Genomic DNA, 23,703 nt, shown 5'->3' with positions numbered 1-23,703 from the left:
GAGCCCCGGTGCGGCGGCGGCGGCGGCACCGCGTGGCCGGGCCCGGGGCGGAGCCGAGCCCGGGGCGGAGCCGTGCCGGGAGTAGGGGGGGGGTCGGAGGCAGCGCGAGGAGTGCCGGGAAGGGCCGGTGGTGGCGGAGGAGGAGGAGGAGGCGGAGGGGCGATGGCGGCGGAGCGCGGCCGGGGCTGCCCCCCGCGGTGGCGGCGGCTGTGAGCGAGCGGCAGCGGCGATGTGCGGCGCGTCCGGCGACGATGGAGGACCGGTCGCACAAGGTGCTGCTGGCGCTGGTGATGCTCTTCCTGTTCGCGGTGATCGTGCTGCAGTACGTGTGCCCCGGCACCGAGTGCCAGCTGCTGCGGCTCCGGGCGCTCAGCCCCGCCGCCGCCGCCGACCCGTACCGGGCGGAGGACGAGACGCCGGCTCGCTTCGTGCCGCGCTTCAATTTCTCCGCCGGCGACCTGCTGCGAAGGGTGGACTTCAACATCAAAGGGGACGACCTGATCGTCTTCCTGCACATCCAGAAGACCGGCGGCACCACCTTCGGCCGCCACCTGGTCCGCAACATCCAGCTGGAGCAGCCCTGCGAGTGCCGCGCCGGGCAGAAGAAGTGCACCTGCCACCGGCCCGGTAAGCGGGAGACCTGGCTCTTCTCCCGCTTCTCCACCGGCTGGAGCTGCGGGCTGCACGCCGACTGGACCGAGCTCACCAACTGCGTGCCCTCCGTGGTGGACAGCAAGAAGGAGGTGCGGCTCCGGCCCTCCAGGTGAGCCGAGCCCACCCCCCCCGGGGGGGCGAACAAAGCCTGCCGCCGTCCTAAAGGGCTCTGCGGGCTGCCGGTGGCCGGCCGGAGCTGCGAGCACCTCGCACGGTGCTGCCCGGCCCCGGGAGGGCTGTCCCGGGGCTCCCCGAGTCCTTTGAGCAGCCCCCCCCTGCACGCCTCGGGCAGCAGCCGGGGGCCCTGGGCTGCCCCGGGGCTTTTCAGCCTCAGTGTGCAGGGAGAAATGCGGGTGTTAGGAGGAACAGGGAGCCGCTGGGTGCTGTTAGGGCTGAAGTTTAGGTTGTGCGGGTGTCAGCCTTGTGAATTAAAGGTTATGCTTAGGACTGAATACCACCCGCGAACACTGCCGTTGTCCTCCAGCCCTAACCTCGGTTATTTCGGGCTTGCCTTTCTGGATATTAGTGGCACTGCTTTTCTTCATCTTTGCGCTTCCCGTAGAAGTTGCTGACCTAACCTGACCGTAGCTGTCTGCTTGCCTAAAGGCAGCCCCTGCGTTCCCAGAGCCCAGCCGGCTGGTTCTGCGAGCAGCGAGGAGCTCCTGCCCGTGCTCCCGGAGCGCTGCGGTGACAGCACACCTGGGGCTGGAGCACACCTCGGAGCTTGTCCACGGCTCTGCGTGCAGCTGCACCCTGCAGCAGGACAGCTCGGGGTTTCAGCGTCTTTTCACATTGCTTTGCTGGGAAATTAGAAACGAGGGTATCGCGCCTCTCGCGCTGTTAGATTAATGGCAGGTCCCCTTACAATGAGGGTACTGTTATATATCATGCTGTCTGAAGTCAAGTCTAAGCACAGATTCAGTTGAAATAGAGTGCGATTTCTTTATAGAATTCCTTTTATATAGCGTGACACCACACTGCCATCTAGTAGAAAAATGGTTAGCGTCATTATCTTCCTGTAGCCTAGATGAAACTCTTCATGAGGCTTAGCTATTGTGATTCTCGCTCTTTTGTTTTCCCTACTGCTTTAAAATTTAATTGTCTCGTTTTTGTGGCACTCCATTTGCAAACATCAGGAACTAATTCTTTGCCCTCTGGGCACATTATCTTCCCGGCTTCCCAGGCTGCGTAGTTTATTTTACCTGTCTTGTAAATGCATTGTTTGCCAGCAGAAACGGAAACGCGTAGCGTGACGTCTCTTTTGCTAAACATCTTCAAGTGATCTTTCTTTCTCTCCCCCTAGAGATGGGCCTGATCTGCAGAATTGTAGCTGTGGGGCACAGATTCCTTTTGCTCCCCGGAGGCGCAGGGTCCCCTCTGTGCTCAGGGTTAGTTTTGCCCTCTGGAAAAATGGGAGAGTCCTTGTCCTGGGCCAGCCACCTTCGGCAGAAGGAAATGCCAGGCTTGGAGAGCTGAGTTTTTGTCTGTGGCTTTTGGCTGATTTCCCCCTCACCCCTTTTGGATTACCAAACGTGCTTTTCTGAGTCAAAACAGAACTGATGCATGTACCTTCCCAGGAGCTCGCAGCGATGGTTCCTCGTCCAGCAATGCCGTGTGTGTCATCACTACCGACTTAGAGAGGTCATGAGGCCTCATGGCTTGAGATGGAAGCTGCAAAGGATGAAAAAGAAGCTGTGATGGTTTTGTGTTAGGTATAGGTCTACTCTATAAAAGCCTACTTTGAAATCGTGTTGCATTTTTAATAACCTAATTACACAGGTTGCTTAGTAGCTACAGTTGTTCTCCCAAATAATGTTTTGACAAGCGATTATTTGGCCTGCAACTTCTAAATGTTTAAAAATACAGCAGGAGACGTTCTGAAACGAACAATAGTCCCTTCAAGTCTTCCTACACATTGTAACGTCTCGTGCTTAATTTTATTTTGCATTCTCAATTTAGCAACATTCAGTTGACAACTAGTTAAGTAGCACCTATTCCTAGTGCCAGTAACAGACGGCCATCTAAGCACTTTCTGGGCAGATAATGACTTCTTTCAGAGTAGTGGTAGGTGTGGGATGAGGGTGTCTGGGCAGAGGAGCCGTGCTGGCTGGCTGGGGCTCTGAGCAGGGCCAGCCTGGCTGTTCCTGTGCTGTGGTCATTGGGGGAGGCCTGAATGGTACTGGCAGGGAGGGAAGGGAAAAATCCCTCTCTGCTTGAATCCTGAGTGAAGGAAGAGGAGGAAGGAGGGGTGCAAGGCCTGGTCCATTGTCAGGGCAGGGAACAGAGTTCAGTCAGAAGCAGAGGACCACAGCTTCCTCACATGAAGCTTGGCTAGGCAAGGATGGGAATTCCTATGTTTATAGTCAAGGTGATTAAAAAATAGGCACCTGCTCTAAGGGTGCTTTGAATGACTTGGTTGCCTGATAATGCAGTCTGTAGTTAGCACATTTGGGCTGCCTAGCCTTGTTTGGGAATAGCCAAGTGAGAGGTGATTGTTCCAGCAAACTTCTTAGCTTGTGTCTCTGCGTGATTACTTTGCGTGGAGGTTTGTGTTGAGGAGCATGGGGAATCTATTTGTCTCGAGGCTGGTTAGATTGGTGATTAGCTGGACCATTCCCTAAGAGCCTCTGCATTTGTTTAAAAGTTGAGACTTTGTTTAGGAAGTCCAGAAGATGCCCAGTCTGGGATCTCTGAGGCTCAGCACCAGGTACCCGAGCATCACCGTGATATGATGTGATGGGATCAGCCTTGGGGCTGTGCCTGTGAGGAATCTAGTTGCCTGGGGCATTCCTTCTTCAGCCTCTGCTCTTAAGCTCATCAGTAGTCTGCTTGTGTTTTCTTTAGGAACTGCAGGGTTGAAGGGTACATTGCTGCTCGGGGGTAGAAGTACTCAGGGTGGCTGTTTGTGGTATTTTTTTTCTTCTGGATTTAACACAATGGTACTTTCCTGTCGCTAAGAATGTCGATTCTCCAGATTTGCTTTTCTTTTTAGTGGTGCCTGCGCTGCTTAATATGAAGTAGATAAACAGAGCTCCCTTTTTTTCCTTCAGGCCTTCCTTGCTGTAGCAGAACGTAAGTCTGTGTGTGTGGGGAGAGGGATTTTTTTTTTTTCCCCTCCCCTATCCCATCAGGGTGCATATTTTGTCTGCCTCCTTCCTGCTTGTTGCCTGTTCCATCGGTGCTGAGGGCTGTTCACCTCTTCCTCGTCCTCCTGGCTGCCTCTCCCTGCAGCTGGCTTTGCCTCTAGCTGATGGGGATGGGAACGGAGCAGCAGCACTGCAGCCTCTGGAAATCTTGGGAAGGGGGAAGGTACAGGCGGGGCTGATGCTTTGGGCTCTCTGAATTTGCTGCCTGGGAGGTTGGTGGAGTGGGCTGATGGTGGTGGCAGAAAGGAGCGGGTTGTCTCAGCCGCTTGGCATCAGTGGTGAGAAAGGAGAAATGTGCCTTTTCCTAGTCAGGAGTGACTGACTTGGGTCACTTGATTGATTGTGGAAGCCTCAAAGCTTTTGGCACGCCAAGCTGAAGCAGCATCCAAAGTAACTGTGCGTGAGAGCATCACACAACAGATTTCACTCAGCTCTGGCTAATTATTATGGGAGGTATCTACCAAACTTGTCTAAAGCAATAAATCCAATGGCACCGTTGTAAGAAACAAAAGGGCTTGGGGTTAGGCTGGCAAATGTAACAAGACATAGGGGCAAATACCGATACCTGCACTCTTAAGTGGTGTCGTGGCTTCATACCCTCATTGGGTGAGAGATGTGGCTATGGGCGAAGGTCAGGTTAACTCAGTGTCCCTCCTGGCTGGTGTTGAAGGAAAGAGATTCTCTCTGTTGGGAGGGGAGCAAACTTGCAGAAGCCTGGAGCCAGGAAGTCTGTGACTGGAAGAAATGTTACACTGCTGGTAGAAGCCTGTTGGACCAGGAGCAGGGATGCAAGTTACTGGTTTTTGGTTTTTTGGGAAGCCTGACACTGGCACCATGTCGTTGTGATGCATGGCAAAAACCCCTGGCAGCATGTGGATGTTCTTGTCCTGTCCTCTGATGTTAGTTAAACTCTTCCAAATTACATCTTATGAAAATCTAAAGAAAAGATGCATTAAAACATTTTCCAGCACACGGGAAGCATTTACTGCGTTTGCCTCCTTTGGCTGAGCAGATTAATTCCTGTGTTCTTGGGAATATGGTGGGATTTGCATTAGCAGAAATTGTTTTGGGGGTTTTGCAATTTAGGGAGAGGCTCGCTCAACAGCGGCTGCTGGACAGCTGTGCGAGGGATTGAGCTCCACGGTGAGCCCCATCAGCTCACCTGTGCTGGTGCTAACCCGAGTGGGATCTGGGAGATAGTTAAGCCTCGCAAATTGGTGCAATATCTCCTCATCGTATGAGGGGTTTAGTAAAGTCCCAAGGTGCTCTGAGGCATGGGGCTGATGATAATGACCAGCTTCCTTCCAGCTTTGGCAGGAGGTAGACAATCTAAAACCTCTGGATGCTGATGGAGCAGAAACTCTTTCCAAGGATGCGCCTTCCAGCCAGAGAGCAGTAAAACCCCTGCTTGCTGGAGCTTGCTCTGTGCCAGGGCTGGCTTCTTACCGCTGCTTTTCTTGTGGGGCAGCTGAGCTTTCCTCCTGCCCGGTGGCACTCCTCCGTCTGGTTATTTGTGAATTAGACGATTTGGTGGTTATCGCCTATCCACAGAATTGGCGGTTGAAAGGCTGGAAATAAAGAAAAGGAGATGGGTTGGATGCGAGGTGCGAGGGTCCTGCAGAAAACAGCGTGCAGGGGAGCATGCCTGCCCTTGAAACACTCCTGGGTGAGACTTGCAGGAAACCTCTGCAGCAGCTGTAACAGCACAGAAATAACTACACAGTCATGGCAGTGCTGTGAGGCCTGGGTGATGCCTTGACTTGGTTTATCAGTGGGGATCCTGAATGACCTGGCTTGCTTTGCTTTGGAGTCACGAAAGAGATGCTGAAGGCGCAGCAGGCATCGCTTGGTGACCTGCTAACGTGCTGCTGTGGCTGCTGCTTTCCCTTCTGTCACCTGGGCAGAGATGAGCTGGGTCTGGTTTTGTGGTGTTGGGATCAGCAGCCTGGCCAAAAAGGGGCCTGGAGGGAAGGGCAGGAGGAGATTGCTTCTGTAAGTAAGTCATTCCTTAGCCTAATCTTCTTGCAGGGCCCTGTCTTGAAGGTCCTGATTGTGAACTTAAACTCACGTTTTTTAAGTTTGGATGGTAGGACCTAGCTCTCTACATTGATACTGCTGGTTTTGCAGATAGTGTTGTACTTCTTAAAGGCCATCTTAAAAGGATTAAAAAAATCATTTTCCCTATTAGGTTTCTTCATTACTGCTGTAAATCTTTATTAAAGTGCAAATTGACTTCTTGTTATTTAAAAGTATGTTTCCTACTGTCTTTTAACTTTGGAAAATGTGTGTGTGGGTAGAGAGTTGATGTTATTTAATACACAAATAAATGCCAGTGATTGCAGCAGAACAAGAGGCAAGGCAGAGATGCTCTTCCCTGCATTGTTTGTTCCGTTTGTTATCCAGGTCAGTCCTCCCTAAAGAGCAGAGTGGGAATGTGAACACCATGGCGCGGTGCTGTTGTACTAAGACACACGAACGCTTCTCATTGAAAAGGTGCCTTTCTGCTAATTTTTCTGGGAATTTATAAATATTAAAAGGAAACTATAAATACATGCTTCAACTGTATTAAAATAGACACGGATTGTGCCATGTGATTCCTCTTCATAACTTGATAACCTTTAATAAAGGTTATCAAAGGCACTTTGAAGTCGAGCATCACCAATAGGTTATTTATTTTTATTAAAAGATAGATTTTAAAGTTTAACAAGTTGAACATTGGTTCTGAGGTATATTAACTGAAATTAATTTGTCCCTCATTTATTTAATCTGAATTGTCAGGAATCATGTTCTCTACTGATGTAAATGTCGGCAAAAAGGACTTATTAGTAGACTTGATTGCTTTTTAAATTTAACTAGCAGAGATGCACTGGCATGCCTAAGAGAATTGGTCTGTTTCTTGTGAACAGTTCAGTGCCTAATGAATCACTTCAATGTACTTTTCTGAAGGAAAGCAGAGCAATTTAAATGTGCAATGCATTGATTTACCTCAAATGGATTAGGCCTCTGTGTGCAATCCTTTGCATTAATTTACTTTCTCCACAACCATAATAATAAAGGTAGTGTTTCTGTACGGTATCAGCCCAAATTAGCTTGCATAACTTGCTAGAAAGCAAAATAATAATACGTAGTTGAATACTAACTGCAGGAAAGGGTCTTTCTGAGATCGTGTGGGTATTCAGCAGTGCTGTCCCAACACTGAGGCTGGCTGCGTGTGTGCCCCCTGCAAGCACCGATCCAGCGTAGTGATGAGAGAGGTGTTTGCAAGGCACTGATGATTTTCTAACCTTCTTATAGGGAACAAACTAGCAGTAATTTGGTGCAATTTTAATTTTTTGTGTGTATGTGTGGTCAGGTCTGTGGCTTTGTTGTTCTCTTGTTTGGTTTTGTTTTAAATAACTGTGGAAGCGGTACAAAAAGCTGTGGCTCCACTAGGTCTGAGTGCATTTTCTTTCTGTAGTCACTTCTCTGTCCCCTTCCCCCTCCCTGCAGCATCGGATATGTGCGGTGACAGCCTTGTCCTCCCTGAGCAGCCCGGGGCCTGGCTGCAGACCTGCGGGCAGCTCCTCATTTCCACCCATAGCCACAGAAATGGCGGCTGCTTTGTCTGCGCTGCGGGGACCGCTGGGGCTGAGGAGCCCTCCCGGCTCAGCCTTTTTTGGAACTGCCCATGCACGCTCCGTACTGGAGAGGATTAATTTCCTCCCGCTTCTCATCGCGGGGCTGTCGCCTGCTCCCTCCCTTCTTCGCTCCCTGGCTGCGTCCGCAAAGCTGGTGAGGACGGAGGTGCGGGATGGCACTTGGACGGGTGGGCTTTGGAGTGGAAGGAGGAGGGTCACCAGCAAGGCCCGCGCCGCTCCTGCCCTCTTCCTCCTCCTCCTCGACCTGCGAGCGAGCGTGGTTTGCTGTTCGTGATTGATTTGCTGATGTTGGCCATTGTACAGTGTGTTCTGGGATTAATAGGGTAGCACCGAATTATTCAGGCATTATTGAAATGAATCACAGTTGAGATGAGTAATAAGTAGCAGACTTTTGTATTTATGAATAATTAACACAGTAAAGTTTTTCTTAAACAGCCATGAAGAAATGATTTAATTTCTACTGTGAACACTCTGTAAAATTAATGGAAGATAATTGCGTTTGCTAATGTGAGACTAAGAAGCCAAAGCAGTATATATATTTTTTTGCATTTAAGTTCATACTGCAGATGTAAACATTAAAAGTATAATTTTCTTTCAATACATTCACACTGGGTAGGACTTGTGTTTAACATCCAGTGTATGGTTTTTGTTTGTTTCAAAATAAAAAGTCTGGTAAACACTTAACTCGCTTGCTGTTTCCATACACTTACGTGTCTCTGGGTGGGTAGTGTGTATAAGCGTGTAACAGGATGATGTTTTTGAATGAGTGATGATTAGGATTAGCTTTCTCTTCTTCCCTGACTCCAGCCTTCTTCCTCAGCCATTCATGCTTTTAAAGACAGAATCCATTTAAGATATTGCTTGTATACAGCTTTGAGTGAAATCTCCATTTTTTTTCAAGACTGAATAAATCATTAGTATTTAGAGGACCTATAAGTCCTAATATCCATTAGGGGTGAGACTCATCACATTGCTTCTTGGTTCTCAGCTGCTTCTGCAACTGTAGAGGAGCCAAACTTTGATGTCATATAACTAAACATATGCAGCTATGAGAGAGATAATCTTGCAGCATTAAACGATTTTGCGCATTTCCATAAAAGCATGAAGATAGCAATGCCTTTCATGAGATCCTTGTAGCAAATGCTCCTAATTTTCCATAATCAAAAGGGCTGTGAAGTTTTGATGTTCTTAGAGGTCCAACTAGCCGGAAGATCAATTCTTCCTTTATTCCATTTTGTGCCGGATAAGTTAAAACACTGCTGCTCCTAGCAGTGGGAATCTGCTCTTTGAAACTGTAATTTGAACTGTGGGATCCTTCAGCAAACACCCAAATCAAGTGAGTAAAGCACTCTTTGGGACTGTTTTCTCCAAGCTCCCTTGTCTTCAGAGTAAAGCAGCTGTTTTAACCCTCCGCAAAGGAAAGCAAAGTTTCTCTGGTTAAATGCAGAGAAGTTGCTTCTGAGAGTTCCTTTTTCAGGTTAACTGAGGGGAGAGAATCCTTAAGCAGGTCTAGGTGAGGTTAATCTAATCTGTGTGATACCTAAAACTCCTCTGCTTAAGAAACTAAGACTTAGGTGGAAGTGCTTAAAACATTGCCTTCTGTTTGCTTCCTCACACTCTCTGTTCGCCCGTGGGAAAGCTACTCCCTGGAGCAATCCTCAACTAATCTGGGGTTGTTTTCTTTCTTTTGGGTTGAGAAAAAGTTACTGGGAATGTGCTTGTGTCCCACTTGAGCAAAAATTACCAGGTAATACGTCTCTAATTTCCTTCGGCAAGCAGCTACCTCATTCTGACGTGGAAGATGCTACGGGGCTGGTGCTGAGGACTTCAGTGGGGTGGCTGTGGGTGGAGGTGCCTGCCTGTGCAGCGCTCCCAAAAAGCAGCAGGCATTGTTCCTCCTTCAGCCGGTGTCGCCAACTGCGGGTAGGGAGGAAGATGGCTGCACGGCTTCTGCGTTTCACAGAGCTGTTTGTTTTTCTGTGGGGGTGTTGGATCTAATCAGTGTAGTGGTAGCACAGAGAAGTAAGACAAAAGTGCTCAAGGAAATGTCAGACGCAACAGGATGCGTCTGCCTGATGGTAGCTGAGTGACTTGCAAAAACATAAATGGCATAAATTAGGCTTTAACTCTGTCATTTCTAGTATGTTGCAAGTCAGTTGCTGGTACAGCAAGGAGTATTTGTTTGCATGGCCTACCCATTATGCTTTCTGTTTTCCTAGTCAAGCATCTTTAGCTGAAACTTCATTAGTTTTTTGAATTTTGGTAACTTCAAACAACTTTAGGTAGATAAAATGTGGAGTATAGTTTTGGCTTTCAAATAAAACTGTCTTAAAGGGCAGTTGTTTGGCTTTTTGGAGGGAGGTACTGCTGGGGTCTGTCTACTTGGCTCTGGTCTGTGTGGGAGAAAAGTGGAGGATAAACAAGTGAGTGGGATGGAAGAAGCCAGGACTGTAAAGCCGGCTCTGTTCCTGAGCTGGGGTGAGTCCTGCCTCCATTGCCAGACCTGTCCTCCTCCTCTCAGCCTCTGGCTTGTCAGCTTAATTCAGCTCTTTGAATCAGGATTTCTGTGTGTATGTAGCCTGAAGGATCTTTGATTTCATGGCCTGGTTTACCCCCAGTGAAAGAAAGAGGAAAGCTTGCTGACCACATAGCTGCTGGCATGTGGTCACGCCAGAACTCTTGCTTCTGTAATTTTTCATTCATGTTCATGGATGAAGCAGTTTCAGACTGTACTCTTTGGAAAGAACAACTTGGAAAAATCAGAAGCCCAGTAGACTTGCCCTAAGTATGTCCTAAAGGTGTGTCTGTGAGGCCAGTGCTCTGGCTCATAGAAGAGCGTAGTGAGAAGAGCTAGGACCCATTGCTAAATAGGAGACACTGGGTATGTAACACCAGATGTCCTGACCAAAGTCATCAGGACTGCAGCATTGGTGCTCTGCTTTAAGCTTACATTGTCTGCTCACAACGTGGGCCACAGCCCCTCAGAGCAGGTATTTAATTTTCTTCTCTCTTGAACAGTGTTCATTTGCAAATATATCCTGTAGAGCCATTTAAACCGATCCTACTTCTGGAACAGATGACAGACCCTAGGTGAGTCCATCTTCCTGAGTATAACATGCATTTTGCCAAGTATAGTTATAAATGCCTTTTTTTCCTTATTCTCATTTCCAGAGGAGAGGAAAGGCAGAGAGAACAAATGAAAAGAGTAGCTGCACCTGCAGCTGCTTCTCCTGAGAAGTTGGCTTGCTTTCCATTCTGCTAGCTGCGTTTTGGATGTCAGCAGTGTTGTGGGCTGGAATATGATCACTCTCAGAATTTTATGGATAGAGGCAACTTCCTTCCTGCTTTAGATTTATGGGGTAGTGCTGAGATTCAGCTAGTAATACCTGCTGGATTTTGGAGGCTGCAGCTTGTTAGCAGTGACGTAGGACGGCTGAAGAACAGGGCTATGACTAGGGATGAATTTAAACTGGGGAATAGTTCTGCAGGCTGTCTTACTACCCAGTGTTTTCCAAGATATTCAACGTGCTACCACATGCAAGAAGGAATAGCAGTTTTTCTAGAAGTACAGTCATCACAAAATGTTGTACAGCAAATGCTTGAGCGCTCTTCTGTTTGGATTACTGAGCTCCTTTGTAACTTGCAAGGACAAAAGAGTGTGAATAACTACCCTTGTCTGTGAGCTTGGCTTACCGTGCTTGTTGGACCTGAGGTTTGGTACAGTACAGCTTTCGGAAAAATTCACTCTTAATCTTTTTTATTTATTTGTTTATTGGGACGTTTAACTCATGCACATAACCGAGAATAGTGCTGATATTTCTGGAGAAGGATTTTGGAAGGAGGTTGCGCATCAGTAGGTTTAAGATGCCCACAAACCATATCTTGTCAAGCCTGAACACTACGGTGTGAACAAAAGCGCTTAAATATATTGCTTAAGCAGATACTTAGCTTAAATGTATTGCTAAAGGCTTTGCAGAATAGGGGTCAGTATAATGGCATGAGCACCTCTTGCTGCCATGGGGAGCTGAAGTTTCCTGCTCTGCAGAGTTAGGATTTCCCTGTGTTGTGGATGTCTTTGTTCTGGTTCTCCTTTGAGATGCTAGCTTTCCCTGCTGTAATCCTCCTTTTCCTATAACTTCAGCTGCGTGCTTACCAGGAGGAGCAGTGTGTGAAGGGTCTAGATTTGCTGAGACAAGTGAAAATTGAGGTTCTCTGTTACAAGGCCCAAAGATGTAGAGAGCAGCTTGGGTAAGCCGATGCATCCATGTGATGTTGTCTGTCCTGACTAGCATGTCATGTTTGGACTGGGGACCTGGAAATCCAGAAGCAGCAGCTGCTCCAGGCTTTGCATAACGTCCAAGCCTCTTCAGGCAAAGGCTGTGGTAACAGATGCCTTTCCTGGGTGGGCTTGATTTGGATTTTCAGGAAGATGTGAGTTTTAGATGACTTTTGACTTCTATGATTCATCCATTCTATGATTTTCCACCAGCATGTGGGAGAGCAGATCCAAAAGGCCAGCTCCATCCGAGCTGAATCCAGACCTCGTGTCAGCCAATCCCTTCTATAAAATCAGTCAGTGTATCAGGCAGCGCAGAGGTAAAAAGCTAGAAAGGACTTGAGAATAGCTGAGCTCATGGAGAGATAAAAATTTCTCAGAGCCCGGATTATGGAAAGATCCGGTTATTTGTAAAATATATAAGCAGATTCTGTGTCTCGGCCCCAGCGGCTCAGCAGCGGTTCTGGAGGATTTGAAGGCAGCGCCTGCCGCCTGATCGGCCCTTCCTGCTGCTGCTGCCACAGGCAGGGCTGCAGTCTGGGCATCGAGGTTTCAGGCTGACAACAGCTTCTGTATTAAATGCTGCACATTAACTGCACTTTGGAAACTGCCACTGTATTTAAGGAATCTAAGGTTCTCTTGTTTCTTGTCTGAAGGTTTATATTTGCTTTTTCTGTCATGTTATGTTACTTTCCTGGAAATAGCAGGACAGTTTTGCTTCTGCTTTTCCCATCTGTCACCTGAAGTCATGGTTTCCTTAGGGTGAATTGATTCCTGCAATAAACCTGTGTATTCAGGAAAGAGTAATGGGTATGAAGTACAGTATCATCCTTCACTTTCTCCCTTACAGTAAAAATATTTAATGTCCTATATAAAGTTACATCAGGATAAGTGAAATTCAGATCTCTTTACTCTTGTGATTAAAAGATCTTTTTAAGGATATTTATATATCTTTTGATACATGTTAGAATTCCAGTACTTGTGCTCATTGCTTATAATGGAAGTCAGGTTGATTAAAACCTGGGATCTGACATCTTGTGATGATTGATACTCCAGCTGAAATCTGATCATCAAAAGGAACTAAAGCAGTCTGGAACAAGGAGCTCTGTGAGCAGCAAGCATTACAAAGCTGCTTTCCTGTAAGTTTTACCCCCACAGGTTCAGCTTACTTAGATCGTGTTTTCTTATCGAGGGCAGCTTTGGGCTGAGGCATGTCTGTAGGGACAGAGAGGGCACACAGGATAGTGAGCAGTGCAGAGATGTTCCCTGATGTTAGGAGCCCAGGCTTTGGGCCAACATGTCTCCGAGCTTTCACCAGTGCACGAGGTGGTCCATTTGTATCTTTGTGCGTGACATCTTGTGCGACAGGTCTGTTAAAAACAGACTTTGTATTTCATCAGGTGCTTTTTATAGTTGTTCCTTGTCCCTAGCAAGCTATGTGGCGTTAGGCATCAAGTAAGCGGTGTCCCTCCAAACACAGGGCAGGTAGAAGTCATTGCTCTCACGAGCACTTGCAGATGGCTTGCCTAACTAGGACCACATCTTTTACAATGCAGCTAATTGTTTCAGTTTTGGCAGGGGACTGACTTAATTTACAGTGGAAAAAGGAAAGTGGGCATCTGGGATGTGAAATAAAGGCAGCAATTGCAGTTTGGGGCTGCTGGAAGTCATTGCCTTTTGGTGTTTGTGGGAGTTTGCTTTGCTCCGTGTTGTGGGACTTGAGAGATGCACTTTCTTTTGGAAGCAGATCCTGGTAGGATTATAGATGCTGAATAGCACGTCGTGGTCCAAGGGCATGACCTGTGCTAGAGCAAGTGGCTCTGAACAGTGCTGTGTGCTAGCTGGTGGGAGAGAGTTTGCAGTGTTTGTAGAAGGGGGAACAGAACAAAGACTGCTTAGCTCACGTAGACAACATCCTTCTACTTTACAAGGTGTTTTTCATCTTTGAGTAGCTGAGATGAAACATTCCTTTCTGTTAAGAACAAAAGTAAAAGCTTTTGCTTAATGCAGGTACCAGGGCTGGGCTGTGCTGCAGCCACTTATTGCATCTCTTGGCTTTGATCCTTGGCTGCGGTGTAGGAGTGCACAACACAGCTCAGGAAGGTGTGGTGGTGGTTTCAAGCGCTTGGCCTAGACTGACGCCTGTGTCCCTGGCCCAGAGTAAGCAAAGATCATTGCAGGCTGCAGGCGGCCAGTGAGCTTTTGGGACACCTACAGCAGCCACGTCCTCTGTTGAGCACACCTTTCCCACCATGCATGCCCCACAGGCAGGGAGATGGAAGGAAAAAATGCTGGAATGAATGTTAAAAGGCTGTCTATTCCTTTACTTTTTTTTTTTTTTTGAAGGTTGGGATTCTCTTACTGGTGTTTATTTTCAGCATGGTTTTTCTGTTAAACAAGTGCAGCCTGTTTGCAAGCTCCACTGCTCTTTGGGCTGAGAGCAGGGTGAGTATCTGCCTCACAGAGATTTTGTGGTAAATTTTGTTGCTGCTGTACTTGAACGCAAACCTGAGGGATTTTTTCCCCTTTTCTCTGTAAACAAAGTGTTTTTTTTTCCTTAATGGAAAATTTCAGCTTGTCTTCCACTTAACCACAGTTCAGGCTTTTCCTGGAAAATTGAATGAATCAGTAACACTTCCCTCCTTTGCTTCTTATGTGCTTAGCTGATTGTATTGTCTGCAGGTTCTGATTGTCTAAAGCCTTTCTTCTGTCCCTGCCAAAGTGGCATTGTTCTCCTGACAACAAAGGATAGCCAGGATCACTCACAGATGGCACGGCACCTTCTCCAAACCTTCCACGGGTCGTACCTCACCCTTCATGGCTATATTCCCCTAAAACTTTAGAGCTGGGAAATCGTAGAATTAGGAGGAGGATGAAGCTGAACGAGGGCTCTGGGTGCTGGGGGATTACTCTTTCCCATCCTGGGAGCATGGCTGAGGGGTAGGTGGATCTCCAGAAGGGTGCTGTGCTGCAGCACTTGTGGTGTGCATCTGCCCACACCTCTTCCAGTGTCCTGCCGAATGTATGAGGGTGTTCGGTACTGTGGGCTTGCTGTGACTGATGCTACCTGGGGTTGAGGCTTCCTGCATTTCTCAGAGCTTAGGGCTTCCCCTCAGTGCCTGGCCTTGTGCATCCCTTCCTTACAGAGTGCCAGAAGAGGCAACAAACTCTGTACGGTGAGTGCAGTGTCATAACATGGGACAAAGGCATTTGGCTCAAAAGAGGGCAGGGATAAAAATCCAATGGCATCTTCCTGTTTTCCATTTGGTGACAGGCAGCACTCATCCACAGCAGTCAGATAGCAAGTGAGCCAAGCAGCTTCAAGAGACTACCAGTCACTCCCCTGTGTGGTTCCCAGCACCGTCCTAGAGGTTTGTTCTTGATCGTTTCACCTTTCATGTAGACTTGATGGTCTCTGGATTGATGTCTTGAAGCATGAGTTTAAAAATCAAATAGCAAATGACTAAATGGATGTTACTGTACTAGGCATTATATTACAGAAGTCACTGTGGTTAAGTGGAGTACCTCTGGAATCCTGTTTTTATCAAGACGTTTATGTTCCCCTCTAATTTTTGTGGAGAGTCGTTTAGATGTTTTCCAGATTAGAGCATAATGGAACTGTTAGCTATAAATGTTCAGAGGAATCTATTACACATGGTGATTTAGTGGTTAGTCACAATTACTTGGGAGCTACAGTGTCAAATTTAACACCAACCTTCAAAGCCACGTGTTGTGAAAGCCGGTCATCCTTCCTGCGAGATGCTCCTCCAGCGTCCCAGCGGAGATAAAGACCTTTTGCCGTTCAGCATTTTGTACAGCGTGATACCAAAGCAATTTGGAGGGGACAGGGGGATGCTGGAGAAATGACTGTCAAAAACAAACCAGCAGGCAGTTTTTTCCAGTTTAGCCTTTTTCTTTCTGCTTAATTAAAATCCAGAAGATTTCTAGGTGATGGTCTGCAATCGGAAAGACCTTGATTTGGCTTTAAAAAAAAATGAAGCAGAGTAAGGAGCAACTTTTGTATAAGAGAAGTAACACCAGACATTTTCATTCACCGTAGCTATATATAGGCACCTGCTTTAACCACAGCCTGCAAGCGGAAGTTGTTGCCTCAGTTTAGCTTTCAAAATGCCACGTTTTCCCCCAGATTACTGCCTGCTTGTTGCAGTTGGCTTCCCAGCAAGAAGTGTGAGCAGAAATGTGTGGGAGCTTGAGCTGAGTCTTCTCTGTCCTTGTCCCGGCGTGGAAATTTTCTCTGAATGGAGTGACCTGCTCCTTGCTGGAGGCTTTGTGACCTGCAGGGGTGTGTGTTCCCTTGCTCTCAGTCTGCGACTTAAAAGTGAGTTCATCTGCAGATTTTTGTAGCATCACGTGATTTAAACCCAGGGTGAAGGCTGTTGAAATGAAATACCTAAACCTGAGATTTAGGGGATGAGCAAGTAAATCCCATCAAACTTGTGTGTCTTAGAGTCTCTGAACAAAATTTGGATTAATGGGCAAGCTCATGCAGTTAGGCATCCCAAAGCTCATCAGTCAGCTTCATTTTCAGGGCACATATGTTTCTGCAGCAATTGGTGCTAGAGATGCCTGCGGGATACTTGAACACGTTTTGCTGTAAATATTTTATTAGCAATGATTTAATATGCTTTAAAAAGAACTTTAGTTGGGATTGTTAAGACTTGGCCTTGGTCTGGAATTCCTTCTTGATATCTGGAGGAGCTATTGAAGTTCTGGGTTTGTAGAGGCTTGAAAGGGTCAGTGCCCTGATCAATAGCTGAATTTACCGGTAAAGCTTTGTAAAACATCTGGGATTTCTTAGCTAATTGAGATCAGATCCCCCTTCTTCTTACCAGCTGCCTAGAAATCTTGAAGAGTTGAAAAACAAAACTGTGTAACATACATTGTCCAACTCTTCCATTTTCTTTGGTTTAGAAAGTTGCTTTGAGGGCTCTTTTCGTTCGGGAGCACAGGGTAAGTTCTTAGGAGGAGGTAACATTAGAAGCCCTTGCTTTTGCATTGAAATTTAAGGTTTCTGGGAGCTGTAGCATGGTAAAAAGGTTGCCAGAAATCTGAACTACCTGGGGAAGGAGTTTGTGCATTCAGCAGCACATCCTTGGCTTGCTCCTGGAGATGTTGAAGTACAGACAAGGTCTAAGGGGATGCTATGACTTGCCTACACTGGAAACAAATCCTGCAGCTCTGCTGTGGATCTGGCACTGATCTGAAAAAAGCCTCATTGCCTCCAGCCTGAGCAGAACAGGTCTTCACCTGTCTGCTTTGCTGATGTATGTGAGCCTAGTGCTGGCTGGGGTAGGGGCAGGAGAGGAAGCAATAGGTTGCCTGCCCTCTGTGCTCTGGGAAACTGTGAGGTTTCATCTTGGCTGGCCTCTGGCACTGTTCTCCAGTGGCAGCACAGCAGAAATTTACTCTCCCCATCAGATACGTGATGCTTTCATGGCCAGCTCACGCCTCCCAGAGACAAAGGTGCTCGTCCTACAGTGCAGGAGCGAGAAGTCCAGCTCCCTGGAGAGGCGGCCTTCCAGGGAAGGAGATAATTTGTGCCCCACACCGGCTTCATCTTGAAGAGCAGGATCTAGCTAGCTTTAACGATAAGAGCTGAGGTTTTGCAACGTCAGCTGTTTTCTATGCAGTTAATGCTGGGACCACAAAACTCATGAGAGCAGTGTGATGGGATGAGAGGTTAAAAGCGAGAGTGATACATTACAGAGTGCTCCAGTCTGAGGAAGAAGTGTTGCTGCATCCTCCTTAAACGCTCATAATTAGTAATTCCTGCTCTGTGCTGGCTCTGCAGAGTGCTGTGCTGGGACAGCAAGCCTACAAACAATACCTGGCTTGGGTCAGTTAAACAAGCACACAGCTTTTCACATTCTTCATTTTTAGAACTGGATTCCCATGTCTTTCTTTAAATATTATCATTAGCAATTTGCTGGGTTTCATTCTGGTGATGGGAGATCGTTTTGTGATCTCTGAAGCATTGTGTAATGCAGCAATGGCGTGGCAGTACATAAATGCTTTCTAAGTGTGTTTTTAAAACTTTTCTTTTAAACTAATTCCTTTTGGCAACTTAACTGAACATATGTATCATTGCTAACATTTTCTTAACACCAAATCTGGTACCTACGGTTCTTTTATTGTTGCTTTTAAAGGACCAATTTCAGCCTTTTTTTCTTTTTTTTTTTCCTCCAGTAGACTGTGTTCATTCTGCACTCGTGACATTTTTCTGGTTTAATTGCTTTATAGCATTGCATTGCATTCTGCTTTCACTTTTTAACAGGCAATTGTATCATGGTGGAAGAGAGATTTCACTGTGGATTTGGAGGCAGAGATTTGGTCCATTGAGGCTTTTATTTCATGAGGAAAGTGGTTGGGAAGGGATTGCCTTGGCTGGAGGAGGGCTGGTGCCCTCTTCTGTGCCCCTGGGCTTTGCATGGCAAGTTAACCTGACACTAGCCCTGCAGTAACGTGGATATAAGCAAGATTGATTTCAAGGTTAGAAATTCCTTCTTTGCAGTAGATAGGGATGCACTTCCTGCCTTTACTCCCCATGCATGAAAGGTTACATACAGCTTCCCTAGTGATGTTTGCACTGGTTGTACTGGGAAACTCATGAAACCGGACAGAATTGTTGCTCACACTTTTGCCAAGGTCTTATCCTGGGCCCTGTTTAAAACACCCATTTTTGCTAGTAGATGAACTCTAAAGCTCTGCCCAGTTACAATTTATAAATAGCTGTTGATATAGGAGTCCAGCCTGTATAAATGCTGTAATGTCTTGTCTGTGATGGTTCCTGCACTTAGTATTTTAGGGATCTTAGGGTATGGCACAGACTACTATTGATTGCTTCTTATAGGTGCCTGTAGTTAACGTACAACAGGAAAGTACAACTTATATTGTGGGCACTTATAAATATCTCAGAGTTTCTGAGGAACCTGGGAAGGCACAGTCGGGGACCCTCAGCATGGGGCTGCGTCCTCAGGTTGCCACAGTGCCGGGCACAGGGAGGGCACAGCCAAAACCAGGAGCCTTGCAAGCAGCAGGCAAGTGCAGGCACTGCCCCAGCCCTGAGAGCTCCCTGCATGGGTAAGACGTGAAGGAAAGCAAAGCAAGTTGCACTTCTGCATAATAACTCGGTCTCATCCTGACACCTGCTCAGGCATTGTCACTTTAAGGTCACATTGCTGGCAATGTACTGCACTGCATGTGTGCATCTTTCCTTTACCCTTTTGAAATGCATGCTGCACAGTCCTGGAATTCAACTTAATCAGAGGCAGGAATGTTTATACCAAGATTGGCTGATGTATTTATTTTACTAGGATTAATTTATAAACTCTGTCTCTACCCAGAGAAGTTTGATTAGCATTATAAGTCCAACGTGCAGTGGATGTTGAAGAAACTTAATCAAAATGAAACAAAACAAAAAAAAAACAACATACCAAAAAACAGAAAACACTGGGAAATTTGAGAGAGAATTCTGGACTGAATTGCAAGACTGGCTGTGGTCTGGGATGGTATGAAGTTTTGTAAGGTCATTTCCCCTGGGAAGGTGGGGTGAGATGAACCTAGCCTATTTGCCCATTTTGGACTTAATTTGTTATTTATACTGGTATTCAAAACATTCTTGACAGCATCTGTACATCTTAATGGTTTAGAGGTGGTAGCAATAACAGTATTTTTTAAAAAAATATGTGCACACAAAACCCACATAAATTTAGTTGCTGAACTACAAGGTATTTCATTCCCTAATACGACCTCTGGAAATAATAATGGAAATCCCCCTGAGTAGCTATGATTGCAGTTTTTCATCTGTGATGTGCAAGATCTTCAGCAAACATTAGGACCTGACTGCTGAAACAGTACCCATGTGAACATGCATCTGGCCTGGAAGTTAGTTTTTCATCTCAGCCTTGATCAAGCTCCCAGTGGCTATTCTGCAGACATTAGCAGAGTTGCTGTTTGCAGTATTTGCTTCTAAAAAGTTCTGAGTGCTGTTTTTTTCATCCAAAGGAAGATGCATGGCTTAGGGGAGAAAGGGAGCTCTTTTCCTGAAGGCTGGTGCCCAGTATTGATAAAATTTGTTATTGAAATTGATTGTGACTGCAGGCCTGCTCGAAGCCAGGGCTGTTTTTATAGAATAAGAAATGTGTTTTTCTTCTGTGTTACTACTGGAAGAGCATTGCTTGTTGCAGCTGTCTGTAGGATTTCAGAGTAATTGTGGAAGGTACTGGCTTGATTTCTTTTTGTTTGCTTTCCCAGCTGTTCCCCACTACATGCTAAATGGGCCCTGTAACCTAAGGGAACACAGCAATGGATGAAAGAAAGTGGCTGGAGGGGAAAAGGAAGAAGTGAGGAAATGTTTCAGGATGCACCTGAAGCGAATGATATCTCTGAGTGGTGAGGTGGCAGGTGGCCATCTGCTCACTACCTGGTCCTTTCTGATTGACATCAGATTTGTTCTCCATGGCTTTCTCCTAGAGCCTGTTAGAGCTGTTGGAGAGGGAAGAACTCCTCCATGGACTGAATCACGGGTGCTAGTTCTTTTATATTAGACTTTGTCTGCCTCTCATAGTAGGTTGCTAAAGCTAGTCTTGCATCTCCTGTCCTTATCCCAGAGCAAATGCTAATAGACCCAGTCTCTGTGCTGCTGACACAGGCAGAGGGTCCTTGAAAGCAGGCAGTGACAATGCAGAGCTGGCATTTTCCACTAGGTCTGCTAATTAATTAAGGTCACATGTTCTAGCTATTAGTTTGGCCATTGCTTTTCTCCATTAGGCAGGCAGTGAAATGGCAGGGCAGGAGCAGGAGCATTCTCCCCTCATCAGAGCAGCACCAAAAGACCTGGGTGATGGTTGTGGGGTGCTGTTGAGCCACAGGTAGGCCAGCCTGTTGATGCAGCAGTATTGTTTGCTGCTACAGATAGAATTTATTCTATGTGGCAGTGTATGGTGGGAAAATCTGCATGCTAGAATGTTTTCCTGATTTTCCAAAGGGTCTGCTGTGGTGAAGGCGTGCTAGGGAGTGTGGTGTTACTAGCTAAACTTGCTAGTAACTTGAGAAGCAGGCTTCAGTATTTTTACGTAAGCAATTGTTGCCTTTTTTTTTTTTTTTCTTTTTAAACATAACAACAACAACAAAAAACACGCTAATTTTAATCAGGAGGTATTGTTGAAATCTGGAGGACATTCTAGCACAGAGTACGTCACCTCCGTGATTGTCTAGACAGGTTACCCGTGTCCCTGTTAAGCAACCTCATTATTTATTTATAGTTATTTATTATAATAAATGTGATTGCCTGCAGTAAGACACTAACTCCACCGAGTCATATTTCAGATCACACAGCTGTGTTGGTTGTATTTTCAGAATACATAAAACATTTGCAGCTGCGTTTAGATGCAGCCTCTGTGACTCCGCTGTCTCCAGTAGGTGCTGCTCCTGGGAGAGCTGCAAGGGGAGGAGAAGCTCAATTTCTGTGCTCTCAGGGAGGACGAGGAGGAGGTGTCCTTCGAGCTAGCACACTATCTGACCTTGAGTGGTGTCCTTGTGGGACGAAGAGCCAGTAGAGACTGCTGTCATTGCTGACTGCAGCAGAGCTTAGGACGCTACCCCAGGTGCTGTGTTTAAACACTTTAAAAACATCCCATCTGTACACAAAACCTGAGGTTTTATGGATTTAGTATATTGCCACAGGGATCATGTTCTCTGTTTACTACAGGCCTGTGGACCTTGGTAGAGTTACTTACAATTTGCACCTGTCAGTAGCTATGATGAAAATTTGGTGTTTGTGCTTCTCTGGTGGTTTGTTAGGCTGAAGGAGCTTACCTGCATCCTAGCAGCTCTGATACACTGGGAGAAACCAGAAGCCTGCATGTATCTGACTTCTCTCCAAGTGGGGTGGCTTCCTTTTTGGCCACTTACACAAAATCCAGCATCCCTTGTTTGAGGAGAAAAGATGGACAGTGAAACAAGGTATGTGTGTGTCCTTTTAAAAAAAAATGCAGGGCATTTGAGTCCTGTTTCTCTCAAAATAAGAGAGAGTCAAATGGGGGAGCAGATTCCTTGCTTCACTTTTAATAACTAGTGTTCATCTTAGGAATGATCCTTGACTTTCTCCCCTCAGTGTCTCAAGTCTTCAGCTTCTGGGGCTGTCTTGCAGCTCTTCTGGTTGTTCAGCCTCTTTCAGAAGCTTTGCAAAGCTGTGAAGCTCCTCTGTGTGTATTCGACTCAATTTTGGACACGTGCTGCTTGCGTGTGCCTGTCTTCTGTGTAGAAAATGCTGTGAGTTCAGCTCTTTGGCTCTAGGGACAAATAATGTTCTTTATGTATCGTCAGTGAAGTGTAACCATCATACCCATCTGTTCAGTGAGGTGTAACCCAAACCATATGCAGAAGACAACCTTTTATGCTGCCAAGGAGTGGTGGAAGGCTTACCGGTGGTATATTTTGTATGTGTTCTGAGTGACAGGATTGCGTACAGTAATCTCTTTTGCTCAGTTTTGGTTAGGTTCCTCTGATGGCAACATATGGCCAGAATGGTTGAGCTTGGCTAGACGGATGTTTTCTTTTCTGTGGATCTTAATTTTATTGAAGTGTGAAAAATTGGTAAGCTTGGCGTTTTATGAAATTACTCGAGGGATCTGAAGTTAGTTTTTCTCTGTAGCATTTGATAAAATACACAAAGGCCAGAAGGAGTGAATGATTCACTTCTCAACTGTCAGCCGTGGTGGAGAAATGAGGTGAAGCTGGATTCGTGATTTGAAAATCTGTTCATCAGCACTGGAACTTGTCAAAACATAATTTCATATTGTTAATTTTAGTGAGTTATTGAGTCAAAAGTAAATCAAAGATTTGTAGAAGGAGAGCAAAACAGTGTTTTACAGTGAATGCTTTTTTTTAAGCTTTGATTTTTTTTTCTTTTCAGGGAAGATTTCATGAAACTTCCTACTGTTAAAAAGTTAACATCTTGCTCCAATACCTACCCAATTACAGAATTTGAGGTTTAATCATGCACCATCAAATTCTATTTTCAAATTTAGAGTTAAAACAGTCTTTCAGGCTTAAGTTAACCTGCTCACTTTCATTTCATTGCGCACGAAGTGGCAGATATAATTATTGTGTGTGCTATATTTCTCTCATTAACATTAATAGGTTAGTATTACAGCTTCTGCCAGACCACAAATAATTAAGGGAGTGCTTTAAGTATGACTTTAAAAAAAAATATTGTGAACAGTGAGTTAATGAATGTCTTGCAGCAGAGACCAGGTAAATGACTGAACAAGTCCAGATCAGCTGAAAGTCAAACATAAAACCTGTTCGAGCTTGTTAGCTAATCTCATCTATAAAACTAACTGCCTATTCTTCATGGATGTTAACCCAGTTATACTAATATTTTAAGTGTTTAAAGAAAAAAAAAATGAAAAAGTGGAAAACTTGAATCTGAAAAGGGAATAATAAATGAGCCTTTCTGCTGTAATTATGCAGACTGATTAAACAGACTGTGGGCTGATTCAGACACTACTGTTCAGTCTGCAACTTGTTGTGTTTAATCACAGCTATTGAATGGGATTGCCTGGTCGCATCTTAAGTAAGCTGCCAGGGCAGGGGCTTCCAGATTTCTAGCAGTGCGTGGATGTGGCAGGTGGACTTGTGAGAGAGGAAGAAATAGGCTGGCTTTTGGAAGGAAGTACTTGGAGAGACGGAGCGCTTACAAGCCCTCTTGTAGTGTCATTGACTTAGGTGGGTTCATGTCTAGTAATATTTGCAAACTTAAAACCCTGCATTACCTGCACGCTACTCTAGGATCCGTGGATGAAAAAGGCTCAATGGCTATGAGTTGCTCAAATGTACTTCTGGAGGCCTAATGAAACAGCAAAACTTTGGTTTGGGTTGTTCTTGGGCAGCACAAGGTGTCCTCCCACCTTTTCCAGCAATGCTTTGCAGTGGAAAATGTGTAACAGTCCAGCTTTGTGCTTTA

At 45.9% G+C, this 23,703-nt stretch overlaps 1 protein-coding gene across 1 annotated transcript in view; it reads left to right on the top strand.

Annotated features, from left to right (window-relative positions):
- The first annotated feature begins 99 nt into the window (after window positions 1–99).
- HS6ST2 (heparan sulfate 6-O-sulfotransferase 2) overlaps window positions 100–23,703 on the top strand; it is a 128,776-nt gene continuing 105,172 nt past the window's right edge. The window contains exon 1 of the mRNA XM_027464993.3: window positions 100–763. Within this exon, the coding sequence (XP_027320794.1) occupies window positions 252–763 (512 nt within the window). The 5' untranslated portion in view covers window positions 100–251. The remainder of the gene's footprint in view (window positions 764–23,703) is intronic.

The sequence above is a fragment of the Anas platyrhynchos genome, chromosome 10, assembly GCF_047663525.1.
Source record: "Anas platyrhynchos isolate ZD024472 breed Pekin duck chromosome 10, IASCAAS_PekinDuck_T2T, whole genome shotgun sequence".
NCBI classification, from domain to species: domain Eukaryota; kingdom Metazoa; phylum Chordata; class Aves; order Anseriformes; family Anatidae; genus Anas; species Anas platyrhynchos.
The sequence above is the reverse complement of the archived record's forward strand: the minus strand, read 5'-3'. Positions and strand labels throughout refer to the sequence as shown.